The sequence below is a fragment of the Spinacia oleracea genome, chromosome 3, assembly GCF_020520425.1.
Source record: "Spinacia oleracea cultivar Varoflay chromosome 3, BTI_SOV_V1, whole genome shotgun sequence".
Lineage (NCBI taxonomy): Eukaryota > Viridiplantae > Streptophyta > Magnoliopsida > Caryophyllales > Amaranthaceae > Spinacia > Spinacia oleracea.
This window is the reverse complement of record NC_079489.1, coordinates 158,818,331-158,840,760: the sequence shown is the minus strand read 5'-3', so window position 1 is coordinate 158,840,760 and position 22,430 is coordinate 158,818,331. Positions and strand designations below refer to the sequence as shown.

The 22,430-nt window shown below is 33.5% G+C and overlaps 1 protein-coding gene across 1 annotated transcript; it reads left to right on the top strand.

Moving 5' to 3' along the window:
• The first annotated feature begins 12,348 nt into the window (after positions 1-12,348).
• Positions 12,349-13,027, top strand: LOC110797822 (uncharacterized). The gene is made up of 2 exons (XM_022002941.2): positions 12,349-12,732; positions 12,823-13,027. Exons 1-2 carry the CDS (start codon positions 12,349-12,351, stop codon positions 13,024-13,026), a joined length of 588 nt encoding a protein of 195 aa, XP_021858633.2. The 3' UTR covers position 13,027.
• Positions 13,028-22,430: the final 9,403 nt, after the last annotated feature.

The window sequence follows — 22,430 nt, the reverse complement described above, 5'->3', positions numbered from 1 at the left end:
TGTGTTTCTATGAATTTAGAAGGTTGGTAAGTTGGTTAGATTATTAACCGTATGTATATGCAGTCTTTACGCATACAAATAAACGTTCAATATATTTTTAATAAGTGGAATTAATTTAGGAATGCACGACAAAACCATGAATTGATAGGTAAAATTAATGTTTATTTAAGTTAATGTCTCCGCATTCCTCTTCTTATATGTAGTTGTTATGGTTATTCTCCAAAAAAAAGATACGAATATGTAGCACTTAAGGCTTATCATTTTCCTTATCCGTAATCCTAGTTTTTTTTTCTCTTCAAATATGTAGCTCCAACAGTCAAGCTAGTAGCTTAAGATTTCGAAAAAATGCAAACAAGTCCCTAGCTACAACTAACCGTTGGATGTGCAAATAATACGCCAATGACATTTTAAGGGTGTCGACAAATGATGTAGTTGTTATGGTTATTATCAACAAAAAAAACATACGAATATATAGCTCTTAAGGCTGCATATATCATTTTACTTAGGAAAAATTGACATTAATAATCCCAACTTTCACACATCTTCTAAAAATAATCCCAACTTTGGATTATTTTAGAATAATCCAAACTTTAGGGGTTACCTTCTCAAAATAATCCGAATTCTTGATAGTTTGGATTATTTTGAGAAGGTAATCCCTAAAGTTTGGATTATTCTAAAATAATCCAAAGTTGGGATTATGTTGAGAAGATGGGTGAAAGGTGGGATTATTTATGTCAATTTTTCCTTTTACTTATTTGTGATCCTAATTTTCTTTTCCTCTTCAAATAATTAAATTGGCATATTTATTTTCCTTTCAAGTAAAATTGAAGCTTTTTTGATAAAAATAAAATTCTTATTTTTGGAGTTAACAATTTGGCTCCGACCCTGAAAGATCCAGTAGTCTGATACTCTGATGGACTCTCAAAGGCCCAACAGTCATGGGCCTAATAGCCAGTAGAGTTAAGAAGACTCGTTATTGGAGTAATTACATGCCCAATACGAACAGTTGTAGACTAACAGAGGAATATACTTCATGCTTTTATGAAATCTTTACCTTTATACTCAATTGAAAAGGGAAAAAAAATTGTCATTTGATCAATTTATAGAATAAAATACATAAGATTTCGCAAATAAAAACAAATATTAGTTCTCAAACGAAAAATACATGACGAGTAGGGATGGTAAGTGGGTATAACTTTGCGGATTTCACACCATATGCGCCTCAGTTGGTGTAGGTATGGAGATAACTTCGGCGGGTAGTGGGCGGGTAATGATATTAAAAGTCAGCTGCCATGGATATAAACTCATACCCGTCCCATATATGCCTGGCTCAGTTCATATCTACCCGTAAGTTCGATCCTTATTTTTGTTTTTGTTTGTTGATTAAATACGTAGAATCGTTCCTACGGGATACGGAATATGGAGTATATGGCCATGTATTTTGGATGTCCGGTAAACAAATTGTCATTTTTATTTTTTACCGAACGTAGCAATAATGCCGATGGTACATTACATAAGTGTCCTACATATATCTAGTGATCTGCCATCAGCATGGGTGGTTCACTGGTTCTGAGCATGTGCAAGTGCAAGGTGGGAGGACCGTACAAGGCCACCGAATAAAGAGGGACCTAAATTTGGTACTCCCTCTGTATTTATTTAAGGGATACACTTGCCTTTTTCGGCCGTATTTATTTAAGAGATACACTTGCCATTTTTAGTAACTTATCAACCCCACCATCTAATTAAATAATATATATACACCCCACCTCCACCCTCCCACTCCCTAAAATGACATGGTCCCCACTTGTTTTTCTTATTAAAATATCTACTAAACCCCACTTGTTTTATTACTTTATTTCATTCAATTCTTTTTCTTAATACCCGTGCCCGGTCAAGTGTATCTCTTAAATAAATACGGAGGGAGTATTTGATATACGAAGTACTATTTTAAATATATTAGTGTTTTTGCACGAGCAACTTTTCTTAAAGTAATTGGATTTTTCAATAATCAATATAATGTTGGTGTCAATTGATCATACATCATTAACTTTATTGCAAGATAAAAGCAGGGCACCACGGAGGAGTGCGGGCGGTGGCGCCGCCTCGATCTGGTGTGTATAGTAAAAGGGTCATAACACCGTAATAGTAAGGAATTAAAGGACTCTCATTATCTGTTGAGGATAACATAATTTTCCTATAGGATAAAATCTCAATATTATCCCTTGTATGACCTCTCCAGTTACTTCATACGATCTCACACACATGCAGAAAAGGATTGGATAAAACAAAATTTTATCACATATTTACAATTACTAGTCGGATTAGACAATTAATTTGTTCTAATTAGAGCAAATAAACAAAAAAGCGGATAGAGAATTGACAAAAAAACAGAAAAATTTGACGAAAAAATTTTGCACCGAGAAATGACCTTGCACGTGTCACTATAGTTTTATGTTTTACTATAATGTAATAGATGTCAATGTATATTCGATCTTTTTATTCTAATGCCACGTAATCAATCCTAGATTGAAAATATCAAATCTATACTTCTGTCATAACAATTTGGGATAATATCGATTAAGGATGCATTCTACAACACTTGTTTTTTTAAAAAATTAAAAAAAAAGAGTTAATTTGCTCAAAGGTTATTTCAATTTAATAATTGAGTGCAACCTAATAATTACAACGCGTTTCAAACCAATCCATTCCCCATAAAAAACAATATTAATATGAAAAGAACGTCCCATAGTTATACTAATAGAAAATAGGTTATTAGCTAGCCACGTACCCTAATGGAAGAAAGGTGTGATCATGACACAAAATCAGAATGCATATGATATGAAGTAAGCTTATAAAACAAACACAAATAATTAAATAAATTAAATATGTACATTAAAAAATAGGGTATGCCATGATTTTAAGAGCCCCGCCTTCCTCCTTCCACAAGTAGCACAAATTCTTATTTACAATGAGTGTAAAATAAATATTGTACATCGAAGTAAAAGTTAACTCAAAATGCTTAAAAGTTAAGCTTTTATATGTAAAAGTTATCTATTTTTAAGTGATAAATTTTTTCATTTTAGTAAAACTTATTTTTTCAAAATCACTAATAATGTATAAAATTAATCATTTAATCATTTCTATCAACTTTTTTTTTTACTAATATAAAAGTTAATCAAAACTAGGTTAAAGTTACGAAAAAAGGGGTAAAAGTTATCTTGGTATACAATAAATTTATTGTACACCTTGTGCGCGCAAGACCTTTTGCACAAGTAGAGCATGCGAATATTGGTGTGATCCAACTAATTTAACCAACCATATAATTGCCATAACAATATGCCACCCATGGGAGGGGCCAATATAATTAGAGCCCCCCATATTGGAACCATGCATGTATTGATCATATGGATTATTAAAAAAAAAATCGATATCTAAAAATATACATTAAAATGAATTTATTTGGAGTTTAATTGAAGTAATCAAACTCCTTATGATTTGCTCTAAAAAAAAGTAATGCGAACAATTTTTATAAGGCGGAGGAATAATTAATTAATTTAATTTACAGTGTTGATCAATCAGGTTTAATAAAATCATAACCCGTTTGTTTGTACGTACAATCGTATGACGTCTGATTCTTTCCTAAGTCTTGATTGTCAAATCGTTGTTTTTTCCATTTTCATGTGGGTGGTCTGCCTCATGGTGGCGGACTCTCTTAATTATTAATGGTGGCCTATTGTTGTTGACGTTGCGTTCTGATTTATATGGACCTAATATAGAGTTGTTTATAAGAAAGTAATTTTTGTTCTCTTCACTTGATCTGGTATAAGTTTTCTAGTTTCTAATCTAGTCTAAATGTTTTTCCGTGGTTGTTTTTTGTTTTTTCTGGTCTGGTCTGTTCTAATAAACAATAAGAATAAGGTAAGGAGAAAAAAGCCTTACCTGACGAGCTAAGCTCTGCTCTTAGTCGATCCTATCTCAGTATTGCGGTGAGATCCATAGTGAGGTAAATAAGGCTTGATCCCTGCAACCACAAGGAGTCCTGTGTAGGGAACACGCGCGCAAGATAACTTAAGCTTTACCCCATACCTCGTATTATGGGAAAAACTTGGTGGAATAAAGTGATCGAGTATATACCCTAGACATACAGTCATACGACGTTCATTCACACGCGTCAACCTAAACATCAATTGTAAAAAGAGTAATTAACGCGACTTTTTGGTTATTGTTTTGTGATTAAACAAATTCCAACCTAAATCATCCTTTCGAATAATAAAGTATTGACTAATACGCGGACACGCCACTAACTATCCAATCTAAAATTCTAAATCCCACCAATCTAGCATTTACACAAGTCCATTTATTATTGAAAGTTACACCAAATGATGAGCTTAATCTAGTCAAACTAAAAATCATTATCTGCTTGAAATTGAATTATTCGTAGGTAATGAAGATTGCATTCACACACTATAGTTTTAATTAACTAAATTAAATTCAACCCAAATAATTATTTAATGTTAAAGCACTCCACTTAAATACTGTACATGCAGTTCATATTAACTGCTAATATTATGTTGATGATGATGTTTATTTTATCTAATATATATAATAAAATAATTCATGTATGTACAAAATTAGCCAATGGAGTATTATTGTCGGCTGGCCGTAAAGAGAGGGGGTGGGGTAAAGCCATTAAGGGGACAAAATCAATCTAGTTATCTGAAATTCTTACTATTTCCACCGTTTTTTTCGCCATAAAGATTAAGAAAAACAACTTGCCAAAAAAAAAAATTAAGAAAAACAAGTATTAAAACTATCTAATAAATAAAATCAACTAAAGATATATTTCTTCAAAACTATTATGGTAGAATAGATTTTGCACTATGAGATACTTCCTCCGTCTTTTAATACTCGCAACGTTTGTTAGTTTTACGCATGTTGATGCACAACTTTGATCATTTATATCTTAAATTCTCTTTATGCAAAAATTATAAAAAGTTGATATTTTGAAAATACACATTGAGACGAATCTAACAAGATCCACATGACTAAGTTTTATCTTATATAAAAAATACTACGAATAGTCAAAGTAGATTATATGAATAGTGGCAAAAGTTCAAACGTTGCGATTATTAAAAGACGGAGGAAGTATTTCTTATACGTATTTCAAATATAGACAGTCTAATAATTTGTTATAGCTGCATGTGATGATGGTATACATCTGATTATGTTCAAAAAAAGAATGACTCATGTGATCTCGTGACTTGGTTATTTGATGGGGAAGATCATGGTCCGTGCAGGTTTAAAGCTAGTCGGATTGTAAAAAGGTCATTTTAGAACGGGTTGTCGTTATTGAGTGAGATACATTGTATCAGGGGTCAATGTTGGGTTGGTATGAGAGGGCAAATGAACAAGCAAGGAAAATTAAGAAGTGAATAAACAAAATTTGAGCAACGACGAATACAAGGTTAAAATATAATATTTTATTATCGTAATTTTAAATCTTTTTAACTTGATTCAAATTCTATATTCATCGGGCTATCATGTTCAATAACCAAATCTAGCTCTTACCTTTTAAACATCATTTATTTATAAAATGAAAAAGGAGGTCCATATTGCAATTTTAAAATATCTACAAATTTGTTATGTTAAGGTGGCACCGTGGCAGATTAGAGTGGGTATTGACGGAAGAACCACCACGCTGAAATTCCTCTAGATGTCCTTGCTTCTTCTTCGAGTTACGCGGATATGACATAAATTTATAAATATATAAATACTCATAACATTTGAATAATTTGAGTGGTGTACAATAAAGATTATTTCATTCGTCTTTTTAAAGAATTTATGGTTTTCAAGACACGAATTAAAAATAAATATCTATGAAGTACAATTTTATACGTTTATTTTTTTTAGTACGAGGTAATTTAAATGTAAAAATATGCACATAACCAAATCTAACAAAATCTCACAAAAACTACATATTCCGTGTATCGTAGTTGTGATGATGGTATCCATCTGGTATACAAATTTAAGTACTATTAAAAAAAATAAAAAGTTATTCAAATTTGGTAGAAGTAGATTAGTAAGCACCTAATTCGATTAATGTCCAGTAATTATTACACTACAAATCATCATTTTGAAGGCATATCTCCTTTGACCAAATCCTAATATATGTCAAAGTCAAATCTAAGATACTTTTAACCGAGTCTAATAAAATCTCACATGATCGACTTTCTATCTAGTTTCTTACTCCGTATAGGTTGGTGAGTTTATGACACAAAAAAATAAATGCTACTCTGTGTAAAGGACAATTTTTAAGGGACGCGGTTGTATATTTACTGTTGGTATACAATTTTTTACTTATTTATGTGTAAATAGGTAAGAATAAATGACGACTCTAGTAAACCAACATCTATTGTCGCAGGTTAACCAGCTACGCAGGTTTACGTTTGAGTCATTCTCAAGCATTTCTTAGCTAATAAGGTTTGATCCTATGACCTTCAAGTCACAAAGTGGGTTTCCTATCAACTCCACGAACTTAGGTTGGTTATAGATATACAAAAGTAGTACTATTAAAAAAAAGAGGTATTCAAATTTGGTATAAGTAGATTAGTAAGCACCTAATATGATTAGTGTCCAGTAATTATTACAAATCATCATTTTGAAGACATTTCTCCTTTGACCAAATCCTAATGTGTCAAAGTCAATTCCAAGTTACATACTTCTTTCTTTCAATTGGTACGGCCTCAACTACTACGGAGCCTTCCTCCAATCATTTTAAAGGATATACGTAAACCTAAACCAATAGTCCAATATAGTCATATAATTAAATAAACAAATATCCCTTTATACTTTGATTATTTGTTTTATTTTATCAGCATATCGATTGACTTTTTTTTCTTGGTGAGCTTATCCATTACGATCATATACGACGATAATATTTTCAAGTACTTAAGACACTACAAGAAATTTCGTAGCTAGAGGCCAATAGTGAAGAGATTTCTTGCGAATCCGTCGTAAAAGGGGGCCGTCGTTGATGGAAAATCACGTCGTTATCTCGTAGTAAAATGCATTTGCGACGGTTGTTCCCGTCTTTATTTAGTTGTTAACCCCGTCGCAAAAGACATTTACAAGAAATTTTTGGCTCGTCGTTGTTGGATTTTCATTAATGACAAAAAATTCTAGTAGTGAAACTAATTTGGTATAAGCCCTAATAGACCTAATTAAGGTCGAATCGAACTTGAATACATAGACATATAGACTTATACGCAATCTCGTAACATTGGATCGAGTTTCTCGGGTCAGGCTTATACTTTGATCTAAAAACATATTTTTAAACTACGTAAATCCGCACTTAACTTTTATTCGAATTGAGTCGATAGGTCGGGTCATTCATAACCAGTTTGAATATAAAAAGTGTTAGCTGAGAATTCGGGTCAGTCTAAAGTTTAACACAAAAACTCATGCTTAATGCTTAAATTTAGTGCAGGCTTTAAGGTCAAAACAAGTTTTTTTGAACTTTTTAGGCCCGGTTCAGACTTTGATCTAAACATACGTACTTAGGCTGCGTTCTATTCACCTGATTTTCACTTATCTGAACTTATTTTTTCGTGTTGGTCGGGCCAACGGGCCGGATATAGTAAATTATTAGGTCTAGAATTGAGAAAGCGTCAGCGAAATTGGTCTAATTTCATGTGCTTAATTTGTGGACAGGTTGCATAATTTCCAGGCAACACGAGTTATCCTTCCATTCTTAAATATCATTATATAGATTATGGATGGAGGATAGCCGTCATTCGTCACTGGTGATACAACTTACATTTGATTAGGTAAAGTCTAATTAGAAGTAATTACTATTATAAATCTAAGTTGTTATGTAATACTATATTCATTCTAGAAGTGTACGGATTTGAAATTTCAACTACATATCCCTTTAGGGAATAGGGAGTAGTATCTTCTACCTATATTTGTCATTCAATTCTGTTATACTACTCCGTATTACTCCCTCCGTCGCCTTAATATTCGCACCGCTTTCCTTTTTGAGTTGTCCCTTAATACTTGCACCGCCTCTATAAATGGAAATTTTTATCAATATTATATTATTTCTCACACTTACCTACTACCCCACCTATACCCCTATTCTTTACAAAAAAATTATTTAAAAATTCACACCCTCCACTCGAGTAAATTGTACTGAAGGTCCCTAAACTTTGCCAAAAGGAGCAGTTAGGTCCCTCAAGTTTCAAAAGGAGCATTTAGGTCCCTCAAAATGGATGGAAAACGCTGCTTTTTGTTTTCCGTCACTAACGTCCGTTAAAATGCATTTAATAATATTAAAAATTATTAAAATAAAAGGAGAATTAATATACACGTAGATTAATGATTGAAAACAGATGATTTTGATGAAAATAAGCGTTTTCCAATCACTTAGCCTTTTCAACTTACTTTTTCAATGTGTACACGTGGAAACCCTTCCAACTTCCCTCGTTTTTTCTGGTTCCTTCCTAATAATGTTTTGGCGGTAATTTTTTACTGTTCCCAACCCTATTTCCCCCCTTTTCACTTCCTATTTATATGGTCCCCCCCCATTTTCACTCTCAGTTGTCTTTTTGCCATTTACTCACTCAAACACTTAAGAGAATTAGAAGTTATTACTCTGAGTTTTCTGCAAAAAAATGGGTTCTTGCGTATCAAACAAAAGGTCTGCTGATTCCAAGTGGGAAGGTCTCACCAGGAAGAGAACAAGAACAAGAATATCCAGATGGGACGAAGGTATTTTCATTCAATTTGTCGGTTTTTTTCAATAAATGTTTGCAGTTGAGCCATGATAAATTAGGGCTTTTTTGTTAAGTAACTTTTTCCCAAAATTGGTGCATGCATTATCTTGATTGTGGTGTTTTATATGTTAATTTAAACAATCGTGGGCTGATTTCGCATAATTTATCAATTGAAGTTGGAATTAGGGTTTCGTCCGTTTTTACTTTCCAATATTTAATTCGAATTGATGCTTGCATGTTCTTGAAAATGGTGTTTAATATGTTAAATTATACAATTGTTGCCTAACTTGGAATTAATTTAAACTAGATTTTGTAGTAATTAGGGTTTCACTTACTGTTTTTGATTCACTTAAATAAAAAACAGAGTTTGATTAATTCGAATTGATGCTTGCATTTTCTTGAAAATGGTGTTTCTTTAAACTATTGTTTCTTAATTTAGAAGTATTTTAATCTAGATTCCGTATAATAATTAGGGTTTACTTACTGTTTTATTGACTTTGGCCGCTACTTTGACTTTAGGAGCCCATGCTTTAAGGGAGGCACACCCCCTTTGCCATCATCAGGACGTTCTAATCACCCAGATCTTCCCCAGGCTGGACTGGGAGGGGCAGTCTGCTGTGCAGAGTGTGTGCAAGCAGTGGCGTCGGTGGGCCAAGCTGCGGTACCGCCTCCCATACCACTACCCTCAAGGATGCTACCGTGCATGGCTGCGTGAGTGGGTCATCATGGACATCATTGACAATGATGGTCGTGACTTCCACGCCTGGTTGGACAAGGACATGACCGTCTACTTTGACGGCTTCCCCCTCCTTTTCAAGGAAGAGGAGGAGTAGCTGGTGGTGGAGGCCATGCAGGGTGGGTGGTGGTGGCGCTGGTGGTGGCCCCTCTTTTGTTAAGCTTTTGTTGATCCAGCTTGTTTATAGCTTTTTTTATTTTTAATTTTCAAGGACAATTACATTACTACTGTCATTGCAATGTTGGTTTTTGTGGAAGGTGACAAATGTTGGTTTTTGGTATTTGTCACTGCTATGACAGTAGTTTATACTTAACCGTAGGCTTCTCCCTCAATAGTGGATTGAGGTTGTAATGTAAGGGTTGAAGCCTACCCTTTTGTAAATTCAAATGGAATGATCATGATGAATGAATGAAGATAACTGTTTCCTTTTGTTATCTCTTGTGTTGTTATTCAAGCTTTCATTTGGTTTGATTTCTTAAAGTTTTGTTCTTTTAATTGATATTGTTTTAACTTTGATCAGATGATGTTGATGATTTGACTTTGAACCCTTGCATATATGTGCATCATGGTGGTGAATGGGTTGTGCAAGGTGATATGGTTTATAGTGGGGGGAGGGTGGATGTCTTTGATTACATCCATGAGAATGCAGATGGCAAATATGTTAAGGAATTAGTGGATAGTTTAGGTTATAATGATATAGAGAAAGTACATTTCTGGGACCCTAGGAAAGAATTCAAGAATGGGGTTACGTTTTTAGGTTTTCATAGTAGTACTTGTGACCCTTTCTTAGCTTTACTCTTTGAATACAAAAGCATTCATATATACATTGAACATAAAATCAAACCCACCTACAACTTTAACCTAAACAGGAGTGCATGAGGGGGAGGAGGGAGAGGTAGCTTCCTTGAGTTGTTGAATACTGATGTGGTTGACTTAAATTCTGATTATGTGGAACCACCTTTTACAGTACTCCCACCCAAACAAACTGAAACTCAACCTAAAACTCAACCTGAACCTCATATTCAACCTCAAAATGTGCCTCAACCTGAAATTGATTATGATTCAGAGGGTACAGATGAAGGTGATGATGAGTTAGCCACTGCTAGGTCTAAGATATCTGATGATATGAGAAGGGAAAAGGCTTATTTTGAGGAGTTAGTAATGCTGAAAAAACTAGCAGAAAGTAAAGTAGAAGGTGGTCTGAATTTGGGGGATGACTTTGATGGATACAGTGACTTAGACAGCCCTAGTGAGTCAGAAGATGAGGATGATGTTGGTTACTTAGTTGCACCACAACACCATAAGAGGGGGAGAGGGAAACAGAAGCAAAACGACACTGAAACTGAAGAGAGGGAAGCCACTTTTTATGTTGGGCAACAGTTTGAGAATCCAAAGACATTTAGGAAAGCAATCATAGATTATTCAATTGATAAAGGAAGAAACATTCCATTTTCTAAAAATGATTCCACTAGGGTTTGTGCAGAGTGTGAGCACAAAGATAAAGGTTGTAAATGGAGAATTTGGGCTTCATGGGAGAGAGGAAGAAGGTCATTTACAGTGAAAACATTTGTCAGTGAGCACACTTGTGGTAGGACACCTATCATTAAGAAGATGACTTCACATTGGATTGCAGAACACTACCAGAATCTGTTTAAGGTTAACCCTTACATGAGAGTGCAAGATATTCAGGAAACCATTTGGTTAGAAAAGGGTATAAGGGTGAGCAAAGACAAGGCTGCCAGGGCTAGGAGAAGGGGTCAAGCACTCATTGTTGGTGAATACAAAGAGCAGTATGCATTACTCCCAAGGTATGCAGCTGAGATACTAAGAAGCAATCCAGGGAACACAGTGAAGTTGAAGTTGGATGCAAATGTGTTTGACAGACTGTATTTGTGTTTTGAGGCACTTAGGAAAGAGTTCTTGGCAGGATGCAGACCTTTCATATCACTTGATGGATGTTTCTTAAAGGGACCATTTGGGGGTCAATTGTTAGTAGCAGTAGGGAGGGATGGAAACAATCAAATGTTCCCTTTGGCTTGGGCTGTTTGTGAGGTTGAGAGCACTGACACATGGAGATGGTTTCTAGAACTTCTAGCTACTGATTTAGGCACTAGTGAAGGAGCAGGGTACACTTTCATGTCTGACCAACAAAAGGGTTTACTTGCTGCTGTGTCAAATGTGTTTCCACAAGCTGAAAGTAGGGTGTGTGCAAGGCATGTGTACTGTAACTTTAGGGGAGTGTTTGGAGGTGGTTTAGAGTACAGAAAACAATTTTGGACTATTGCAAAAAGCAACACAGTAAATCACTTCAATGAAAACATTGAAGTAATGAGGGGTATTTCACATGAAGCTGCTGAAGACCTACTGAAAAGGAACTACAAGAAATGGTGTAGGGCATTCTACACTCCATTATCTTGTTGTGACAGTGTAGACAACAACATGAGTGAGGTGTTTAATGCATACATCTTGAGTGCAAGGCACAAGCCTATTATTACCATGTTGGAAGATATCAGAGAGGGTTTGATGGAAAGACTGCATAAGAAAAGAGATTTCATTGGGAAAAAGGAGATAATGTTGTGTCCTAGGATCCAAATTCAGTTAGAGAAACACAAAATTTGGGCTAGGGGTTGGAATGCATACTGGGATGGTGGGTTTTGCTATGGAGTAAGAGAAGGTGCAACACAGGTTAAGTATGTGGTGGATCTGAACCAACATACTTGCAGTTGCAATGCATGGTAGGTGAGTGGGATTCCATGCAAACATGCAATTGTTGCTATATGGAATAAAGTAGACCACCCAGAACAATATGTCAATGCATATTTCTGCAAACAGACCTACATGAAGGCATATGAATTTTTGTTAGATCCTTTAAATGGTCCTCAAGAGTGGCCTACTTCTGATAGCATTGTTGTGGCTCCAAAGGTGAAAAAGGTCAATGGAAGACCTAAAACAAAGAGGAGATATGGTGTTGGAGAGGTAACTGCATCTGGTAAGCTGAAGAGAACAGGTTGTTCTATGAAATGCAGCTTATGTGGTGTGATAGGCCACAACAAAAGGGGTTGCAAGAATGCCCCTAAGCAACAACAACACAGCAACAATCATGTTACTGCAGAGCAGACCACACCACAGCAACAACACCCAAGAACCAGTTCAGCTATACCAATGCACAATAGGGGTGTGGGTATTTATACCTACCCAAATGGGTATCAAAGAATAGCTACTGTAAGTCATTCAATATACTCAAATTCTTTCTTACATGTTACTTTACTGTATTGAAGCCAACTTGTTCCTAATTTGTTTTAATTAATGCAGCCTATATCACAACACTTCCCCACACCACAGAGGCAAAGACCTCCTGCAGCTTTCTATTCTGATCATGGGGGTGAGCAAACCATCTACTCCTTCCCTGCACATGACTTCCCATTGTCACAGACTCAACCAAGTCAAGGACACACAATATCAAGCCAAGCATTGCAGGATCTTGCAATGGCTAGAAGATTAGAAAAAAGACCATGAGGTTAGATTTTATTGAATTTAAAGTCTTCATTACATTTCATTAGTGCAGATCATTACATTTTACCTACCCACTTAACCCACTTAACTTAAAACAAACCAGATAAAAAAAACAGAACCACTAGGATTACAACCCACACTTCACATTTCACACTAATAGGTCTTCTCATCTTGCTCATCACATAGTCTGCCTCCCTCTTCCTTGCATAATTGTTAGCTTCACTGAGTTTTGTACTAAAACTATCAACTTCAGCAGCAAGGCTTTGTTTATCTTGCATTAACCCTAGTATGACAATTGTTTGCCAAGTTGTTGGTTCTTGTTCATCAATCCATCTAAAAAAAATGCAACCCCTTTTGTTTGTTTCAACATCATAATCTGGACAAGCAATGAACCTCCTTCCAGGATTTTCTTTTGTCCATGCCTTTTGAATGGATACTGTGAATCCACAGTAGCACCTCTTAGGGTGTTCATTATCACCATTGTTGAACAAAGAGATAGCCCTGTTCATCATTCTGCAAATAAATTACGTTTTAATAATTTATTCCTAAATATGTTTAATTATTGTTAAAATAAGCTAACTTAAGATTTACAAAAAAATGGCAGAAAAATACCTTTTTATGTTGAGACGAGTCAGCTATGGTGGAGCAACAGAGAAAAAACACAGAGCAGAAGATGGAGAAGAAAGAATTTTTTTTTTAAGTGTTTTGTTGTTGTTTTGATGTGCATGGAATGTTAAATACTCTGTTTTTTGAGAGCCTCAACGGCTATATTTTTGTAAAAAGCTAACTGAAATGAATTTCCCTTTATTTAATTATTGGTAAATGGTAAATGTAACTGTTTTTTTGTCGTTTAGTGCCTTTTATTTAGTTTCCTTTTAATTTAAATGCATTTTAACGGACGTTAGTGACGGAAAACAAAAAGCAGCGGATTCCATCCAAACGCAGGGACCTAAATGCTCCTTTTGAAACTTGAGGGACCTAACTGCTCCTTTTGGCAAAGTTTAGGGACCTGCAGATCTATTTACTCCCCTCCACTCACCACTCCCCACCTCTTACACATTTCCCACTAACAATATTAAAAAAAATACTCCACTATCAACTAACACCATTAAATTAATAAGTCAATTCAAACGTCTTAAACTCCGCACCGGTTAAACCGGTGCGAGTATTAAGAGACGGAGGGAGTACTTAGTACTTCGTATAAAACTATATCAAACAAATACAACTAATTCTTTAATCCCTTATTCTAGCCTTTTGTCAAAAAAAAAAGGAACTATAAAACTATATCCATATACTATATATAGTACTAATGTACTATCATATTCAAATTCCCCTTCCTATTTGTAATTTTGTACCGTCTTTGTTCGTGGCTCATCGCACCAAAAGAAAAAAGATAAAACATTCATACTACTATTACTGACAATTAAAGATGGTTGTGGTGGGATGAATTGTGTCGTGCTTCTGGTCGAGCCAACCGGCAGTGGGCATATATGATCGTACTCGGTCAGCAATAAACCCACATGTAATGTGGCGGGTTGGAATTAATGTTCAAAAGATACGGCTCAGACACGACACAACCCCACATGCCCTCATGTCGGGCCGGTCGTCGTGCCTTAGCCTAAGTTACTTAATTTAGCGTGTTTTTCCAATAAAATACAGCCCACGACTACGTGTTCGTATTGGGTCATGCTTTTGTCGTGACATCTTGGCCCATGCTTATTTCAGGTTGGGTCGGGTTGTGACGAGCTTCTGTTAGTGCCATCTTTACGGACAACGTTTACTACACACGATGCATGCATAACTCACATTAATTAGTAGTAAATGTATAATAGTATAATTTCGAATAAGGAAAACCAAGTCCTTTAAAGTTTTCTTCTCCGCCCAGTGCCATCTTTACATACAACGTTTACTACACGTGATGCGTGCGTAACACACGTTAGTAAAACTGTTATAGTACTCAAAACTTAGCTTATGTAACTAATTAAAGTACGCATGCACGTTAGTAATTCAGTAAAGGGGACACCAAGTGTGCAAAATTTAGCTTATGTAACTAATTAAAGTAGTTTACTCGTATAGTAATTTCAAAATACTCCATATATAATTTATTTATTTTTGTTGAAATTGTCTTATTTTATTTAGTTTTCTTAACGCGCGATACCAATGACAAAATAAATAAAAAAATACCCATATTTTGACAAATTAAAATCCTCCTCGTTTGACAGCAATTTGGTCCATTTATCACTAATGGGGACTTCCTTACATGTCAAAAGTAAAAGTATTTTCCAATTAAATCAACCTTGAAATTCAATTCAAAGGTCTTAAGCTAGCACCTTAACCTTAATTGATTGTTTTAAGGCCCGGCCCACCCGAATGGACTTTCAAAATCATCGTATAAAACTAGAAACATAGAACATATGAACATTTTAAAATTATTGATGCTGAATTTTCTTATTTATTTATTTATTTAATTAGATAAATTAGGATACAGTTTTGAAGAATACACTTCTCAGACAACATATGTGAGGAGGGCGGCGTGCCCCATATCAGAGATGTAAATACATCTTACCCCATATCGATAAGACAAGTATTAAAACAGGTGCCATTTTTCAAATAACAGATGCCATTTTTCAAAAACAGATGTCATTTTTTAAAAACAAATGCCATTTTTCAAAAACTTTGATTTTGCCCTTTAGCCTATTTTGTCGTTTTGTTGGCTGATATGTTTTTGTAAAAACATATCTGAGATGGATTTATACTTTCTCCATATGTGAGTATCTCATATTGGTAAGAGAGATAATCGCTTAATAAAACTTAGGGGCTAATCCGTTATTGTCATATATTTTAAGGTGGGATTTCTTTTGGTCTTGTGGCGCGGCCAGAACCATATTTAACATAGAATCGAAGTCAGGTTTCTCAAACAACACATGTGAGTAGACATGCCAAACGTGTCGGTCGGGTCGGGTTGGGTTGTAAAAAAAATTATTTTCGGGTTCGGGTTGAATCTGGTCGTTCACTTTCGGGTTCGGGTTTACAAATGTTTGTTCAAGACCCATAACCTTCGGGTTAAGGTCGACCCAATGGGTTGTGAGATTTTAAAATGCGCATTACATTTTCATTAATTTAGGTCATAAATACAAAATATGGACACAAATTAACAATATTTTCTACACAAGTTAATATTTAGTCAATTTAAGCATAAAATGACGTATAATTTAAATTAAAATCATATTCCACACAATAATAGTAAAAACAACATGTTTATTATGCTTAAATTTTCCCATATTCTCATTTATTACTATAAATACAATATTTTCAATCAGTCGGGTCCAAAACGGGTTCGGTCGACTTTTGACCTATTACTTTTCGGGTTGCTCGGGTTCAGATAAAATCGGGTTACATGTCACAAAATCTTGTTCAGGACCCAATATTTTCGGGTTGGATTCAAGTCGATTTTCGGGTCGGGTCAATTTTTGACAGTTCTACATGTGAGTGTCCATATTAATAACAGGTAAGAGAGTTAATCACTTAACAAGCAAATAAGCTACTTCTTTATTTTCATATGATTTTGACGTAATATCGCATTCACAAATTCTTATTTACAAAGGGTGTACAATATTTAATGTACACCGGAGTAAAAGTTAACTCAAAATGTTTAAAAGTTAATCTTATATATGTGTAAAAGTTATCTATTTTTTAGTGATACATTTTTTCATTTCAGTAAAAACATATTTCTTCAAAACCACTAATAATATATATATAAAATTAATCATTTAATCATTTCTATCAACTTTTTTTTACCAATATAAAAGTTAATCAAAACTAGATTAAAGTTACGAAAAAATGGGTAAAAGTTATCTCGGTGTACAATAAATTTATTGTACACCTTGTGCGCGCAAGACCTTTTGTATCTCATTAGATCTTATACATTAAACTCTCTCCTTTGATGACGAGTGTGGCCATACCCATACTTAACATATATAAACATCGTCCTTTTCTGATCTCCTAATCATGGGAAATAATTGATAATTATACCAATAATCAACATATTATAATAATAATAGTAACAATAATAATAATTGATTGATAATCTTGGTGACTGTATGAGTTGCGTTATCCGGGACTATGTCAAATATTATTAATTATTTTGTTAATAAAAAATGATTAGACAAAATATAAAACAAAGTAGTCAATAATTGTTTGATGGCCTCGTAAAGTTGGAACAATACCTACCCTAACATAATCTTCTGCATGCACGCCATGCCATTTCACTAATACATAAACTATACTTTTATTTCACCAAAAATCAATAATAAACTATACTTTTATTTATTTTACTCATTGAATTTTATTCCTTCTCTTGGACTCAATCCCTTCCCTTTAGTAAACAAGCTTAGGGCGTGTTCGGCGGTAGCGTCTGAGGTAGCGGGTAGCGTAGTCAAGACGCTACTTGTAAAATTTGTAAGTGTGTGGTAAAGTAGCGATTTAGGTAGCGGTTAGCGGTTGAGGTAGCGGTTGGGTAGGTTTTGTCAAACGTTAAAATTAGTAGCGTTTAAGGTAGCGGGTAGCGTTTGACAAATTTATAATAAAGTTTTAAATAATATTATTGCGTTTATTTTTATTTTTATAATATCAACCGCTACTTTTACCGAACACTCATATTAGTTACCGCTACTTGACAGCTAACCGTTACCCGCTACTATTCACCGCTACTCGCTACTTTAACCGCTACCCGCTACTCGCTACTCAACCGCTAACCGCTACCCGCTACCGCTAATTTTGCCGAACAGGGCCTTAATCTCTATTATATATTTCAAGAAGTTCGAGTTTAATTTTCTTTCATTATGTATTTGTTGTTAACTTGTTACTATTTTAGAAGTTAAGATCTCGATTCATATATCAAGAAATAGGATACGCGAGCGAGCTAATAAAGGAGTATACAGAGAGAAAAAGTTGTCTTTTTCAATTAAATTATATATAGCTATTTTGGGTTAGCATATTTGTTATTGAATGAGCAATAATTTGGCACGATTTTTTTTAAAAGGCTGGTGTACAATAAATATTATAAGGTAAATGCAAAATTAACTTAAATTACTTAAAAGTTAGTCGATATAGGTAGTTTCTTATTGTGTTGTGATAAATCTTTTACCAAATAATTAAGGAGTTGTACCAAACTACCAATGATATATATCTGGCTAGGAGTCTAAAACTAACGGCCGGTTAAGATTAAGGACATGTGTGTATGGATTACAAGTTCGAATGCCCTTTTATAATTTGCTCTGAATATATAGTTATGACCTACTTTGTATTAAATAAAAGTACCAAGTAATATAGGCATTAATATTATCAAAGGTATAAAGAATAATTTTTTTTAAAAAAGGTAGGCATATTCTTTTGGAAAGAAAGGAATAATACACATAAGTTGTGGAAAGTGCAATTGCATATTCATAGATGAGTCGTTGATCACTTTTGCATTTTGATTGGATATCTAATGTAATTAAGATTAGTCATAAATATTGAAACAATTGAAAGATTACAATCAAATAACTCATGATTTTGTTGATTTAATGATAAATTTAGGTTTATCATGTAGTGTTGGTGACCTAACTTCTCATCATTATCATCATCACCCACACAGCCGACACTCCATTATTTAATTTGTTGTTGAATTAAGTTTTAGAAGAAAAAAAAAAAAAGAAAAAAAAAGATAAACAAAATTAAAAAGCTAAAAGGCCCCCACACACACGACACACCTCCTCATTTAAACTTTCTAGTTAAGCAAAGATCCACATGAATCCTATTCTTGGCATCCAATACGAGTATACGACCATACATGGTACTAACATATTATTATTATTATTATTATTATTATTATTATTATTATTATTATTAAGAATTATTCTTGCGTGGACCTGGTCCACAATAATATTAGTGTGGACTCAAAACCAATAATTTTACCTAGCACCTTTTTTTGCATACATAGAGACCTTTATTGTTCATATAGTGACTATAATAAATGAAACACCAAAATTCTTAGATATAATAACCATTTTTTGTATCATAGTAACCATATATTTTTAAAAGTGAATGGTGACTTAAAATCACATTATTCAAGCACAACATGTATCAAAGACACCAATTTAATATTATTTTCTATAATAATCATGATAAACATGCCAAAATGAACAAATTGTTAATATTCTTTTAGACATGATCCACAATAAATTTAGTGGACCAAGTCCATTTAAAAATTATGGTATTAGCAGTATTATTATGATTTATGACAAAAACCTTTTTGAAAGTTGAATCTCGATCACTTACCTATATATAAAATGGTTTTGTAATCCGTTTTATGAATGACTTATTTTTTTAACGAGAAGGACAAAGATCATCATCATCGCGAACTCTACAATGATAGAATAAAGTTGTAAATCCCGGATTAAAAAAATGACATACTCCATAATTGTTACAATAAAAAAAAAAAACGAGTGTAGCTAGCGCTAATGGTCATAGATTGAGATTTTTTGCTTATCAGATGCACGTCAATATACTCGTTTGATCATTGTAGTTTAAAAGTGTGGATATTTTAGAAATTCGATCAATAAATTATAACGATAATTTTAAAATAGGAGAATCGTTGCTCTAAATTACTATTGTGGAATGACTTGTACTACGTATTTGAAATCGAGTACACTCGTTTAATCACTGTAGTTTAAAAATGTGGATATTCTAGAAATTCGATCAATTAATTATAATGATAAATTTAAAACAGGAGAATCGTTGATCTAAATTACTATTGTGGAATGACTTGTCCTACGTATTTGAAATCGAGAGATAATACAATAAAATTCAAAAAATCACATTCATTTCATATTGTCCTATAAAATTCTTTATTTTTGCATTTTAATTATAAGGTTTTCAATAATGCATTCCTCTAGACATACTTGTATTCATATATTAATACATAAATGAACAAATAGAAAGAGTACATTGAATCATTGAATAAGTAACTAGAGGCAAGACAAATACAAGTAGTACTTGTTAGTAATGAAAGCAATATGGGGAATGAATCGAATTGAACCCACTTAGACTTAGACTTTAGGTATTGTATCTTATTAAGATCGACCAAAACAAAGAGTGGGAGACAGTTCATGTTGTTTGTCATACATAAAGTGGACAACAATTTTGTGGGCATTGTCCGATCCCACTACCTTAATTATAATGTTATGGCCCCCATATATCATTTATCATCTTAACATTCATTTCCTATTACCTAATTATTTTAATTATTGCTCTTATTACTACTATTACTACTGTCCTACATCAAACACTATTATAGGTAGTACTAGCTATCAACAATTAATTGGTTTTTATTGATACACTTATCAATAAATGATTTGATCTTTAATTATCTTTAATTTTTTTATAAAATAATAAATATATATATATAAAATATACATTACAGTGTGATTCATACTTAATAACCTTTGATTTTCATATATCAATTAAAATTCAAGTCAGATTGTGTACGAGAATAGTGTAAAAGTCAAAATGATTCTTTTGAAAAAGGAACAAAGGGAGTAGTTAGGAGTGTCCATTCGGTTTTTGATTTGGATTGGATTATGGCTAAATCCACTACAAAAAATTTGTACCATTAACAACGGGAAATCTTGTCGCTAAAGATCAATAATCGTTGATTAATGACGGGACTTCCTGTCGCGAACTTATCATAAAAGGGAGTCATCGTTAATGGAAAATTTTGTCGTTAACCCGTCGTAAAAGACATTTATGACGGTTACGTTGTTCCCGTCTTTGTTTTGTTGTTAGCCCCGTCGCAAAAGGCTTTTACGATGAGATTTTTATCCAATCGTATTCAAAATAATTCGGTTATTTCAGTTTTGAAATCGCTCAATCCAATACAATTCAGTTCAACCAAAAACTGAATTTTTTTTTTAAAAAAAATCTCAATTTGAATTAGTAATTTCATTTAAACTTTATTGAATTTCAGTTTTATCCTAATGTTAGAAACCCTTAATAAATAATAATGATAGAACACAATTAAAAAATCCCCACAAAAGAGTAAAATGGTCAAAGAAATTATTAATGTAGCATAAGAAACATGGGCTCTCAATTAATGGCAAAAAGCAAAGATTTCAAAAAAATCCTTATGTGGGGGCAAAACATTATTTTCAAGTATATGATTGATAACCTTGTAGAACTAACTAGTTGCACAAACATAAACATAAACATATGGTACAATAGTGAAAAGACGGTGGCAATTGGCATGGGGTAGATTTGGATTATCTATTTCTTATCTTTCATTTTATCGACAAGATAATTTGAGTGTTTTTCCTATTAGTAGTATTACTACTTACGTTTAAGAAACGTATTATCACTAAGCTCCAACATTAATTAATCACCCTTGTCATATATACGAAGTACTAATTGGCATTAGTAAATTAAAAGATCATTTGCCTAAAAACCGTGGGAATGTGTACGAGGCTCAGAATTAAACTATGTTATGTTCGACTTATTTTGACTTATTTCAGATAAAATAAGTTCAGATAAGTTCAGTTAAATTCTTATAATATAAGTTCAGCAAAAATAAGTTTTTTTTTCACGCATTTTCACACACAACTAATTTAATTTCAGATAAAATAAGTTCAGATAAGTTTAGTTAAGTTCATATAATATAAGTTCAGTCAAAATAAGTCCAATAGAACATACCTTAATATATTATTTATACAATTATACTCAATGTTTGAGGAGGGACGAAGCTAAAAATACAATACATGTTTTTGTGGTCTTGCCATTGGCAGAACACTCACAAGTGTGGAAAAAACAGGCTAGAAGTGAAAATTATTAGGTGTACCTAAAGATAATTGTGGCTTGGACTATAGGTTTTAAATGACCCGGCCCACACCAAGCCCACTTGTAAGAGCATCTCCAATGGTTGTAGCTAGGGACTAGCTTAGAATTTATAAAAGTTTCAAGCTAATAGCTAGACCATTAGAGTAGAAATAATAAATTAGCTTGGTAAAGCAAATTAGCTTAAACAAGCTAATTTGCTTGACAACTAGCTCTCAAAATTGCCAAATAATTATTTGACAAGTGGACAAGTGGGACAAATTTAAATAACAAACTAGTTGCGATCCATTGGAGCACAAATTAACTAGACAATAAAATAGCTTAAAATCTTATGTGGCATAACAAGCTAATTATCAAATTAGCTTACCATTAGAGATGTTCTAATATGACGGTCCCAAAATTTCAAAAAATTGCAAAATGAGGCCCTATCCCACGTGTCCCGTATCAGGTCGGGCCGAATCGTCACACCTAAACCTAATTACACGTAATTTAATGTACTTTGTTGGGTCGTGTCTTATCGTGCTTTTTCCATAACAAAAATC

What these genes read in the sequence shown, in the direction of transcription:
- LOC110797822 (XM_022002941.2), top strand. Translation starts at nt 12,349, where the DNA reads ATGAAGGCATATGAATTTTTGTTAGATCCTTTAAATGGTCCTCAAGAG. An exon ending in GGTATCAAAGAATAGCTACT is followed by an intron (nt 12,733 to 12,822) that starts GTAAGTCATTCA and finishes TAATTAATGCAG; the next exon opens with CCTATATCACAACACTTCCC.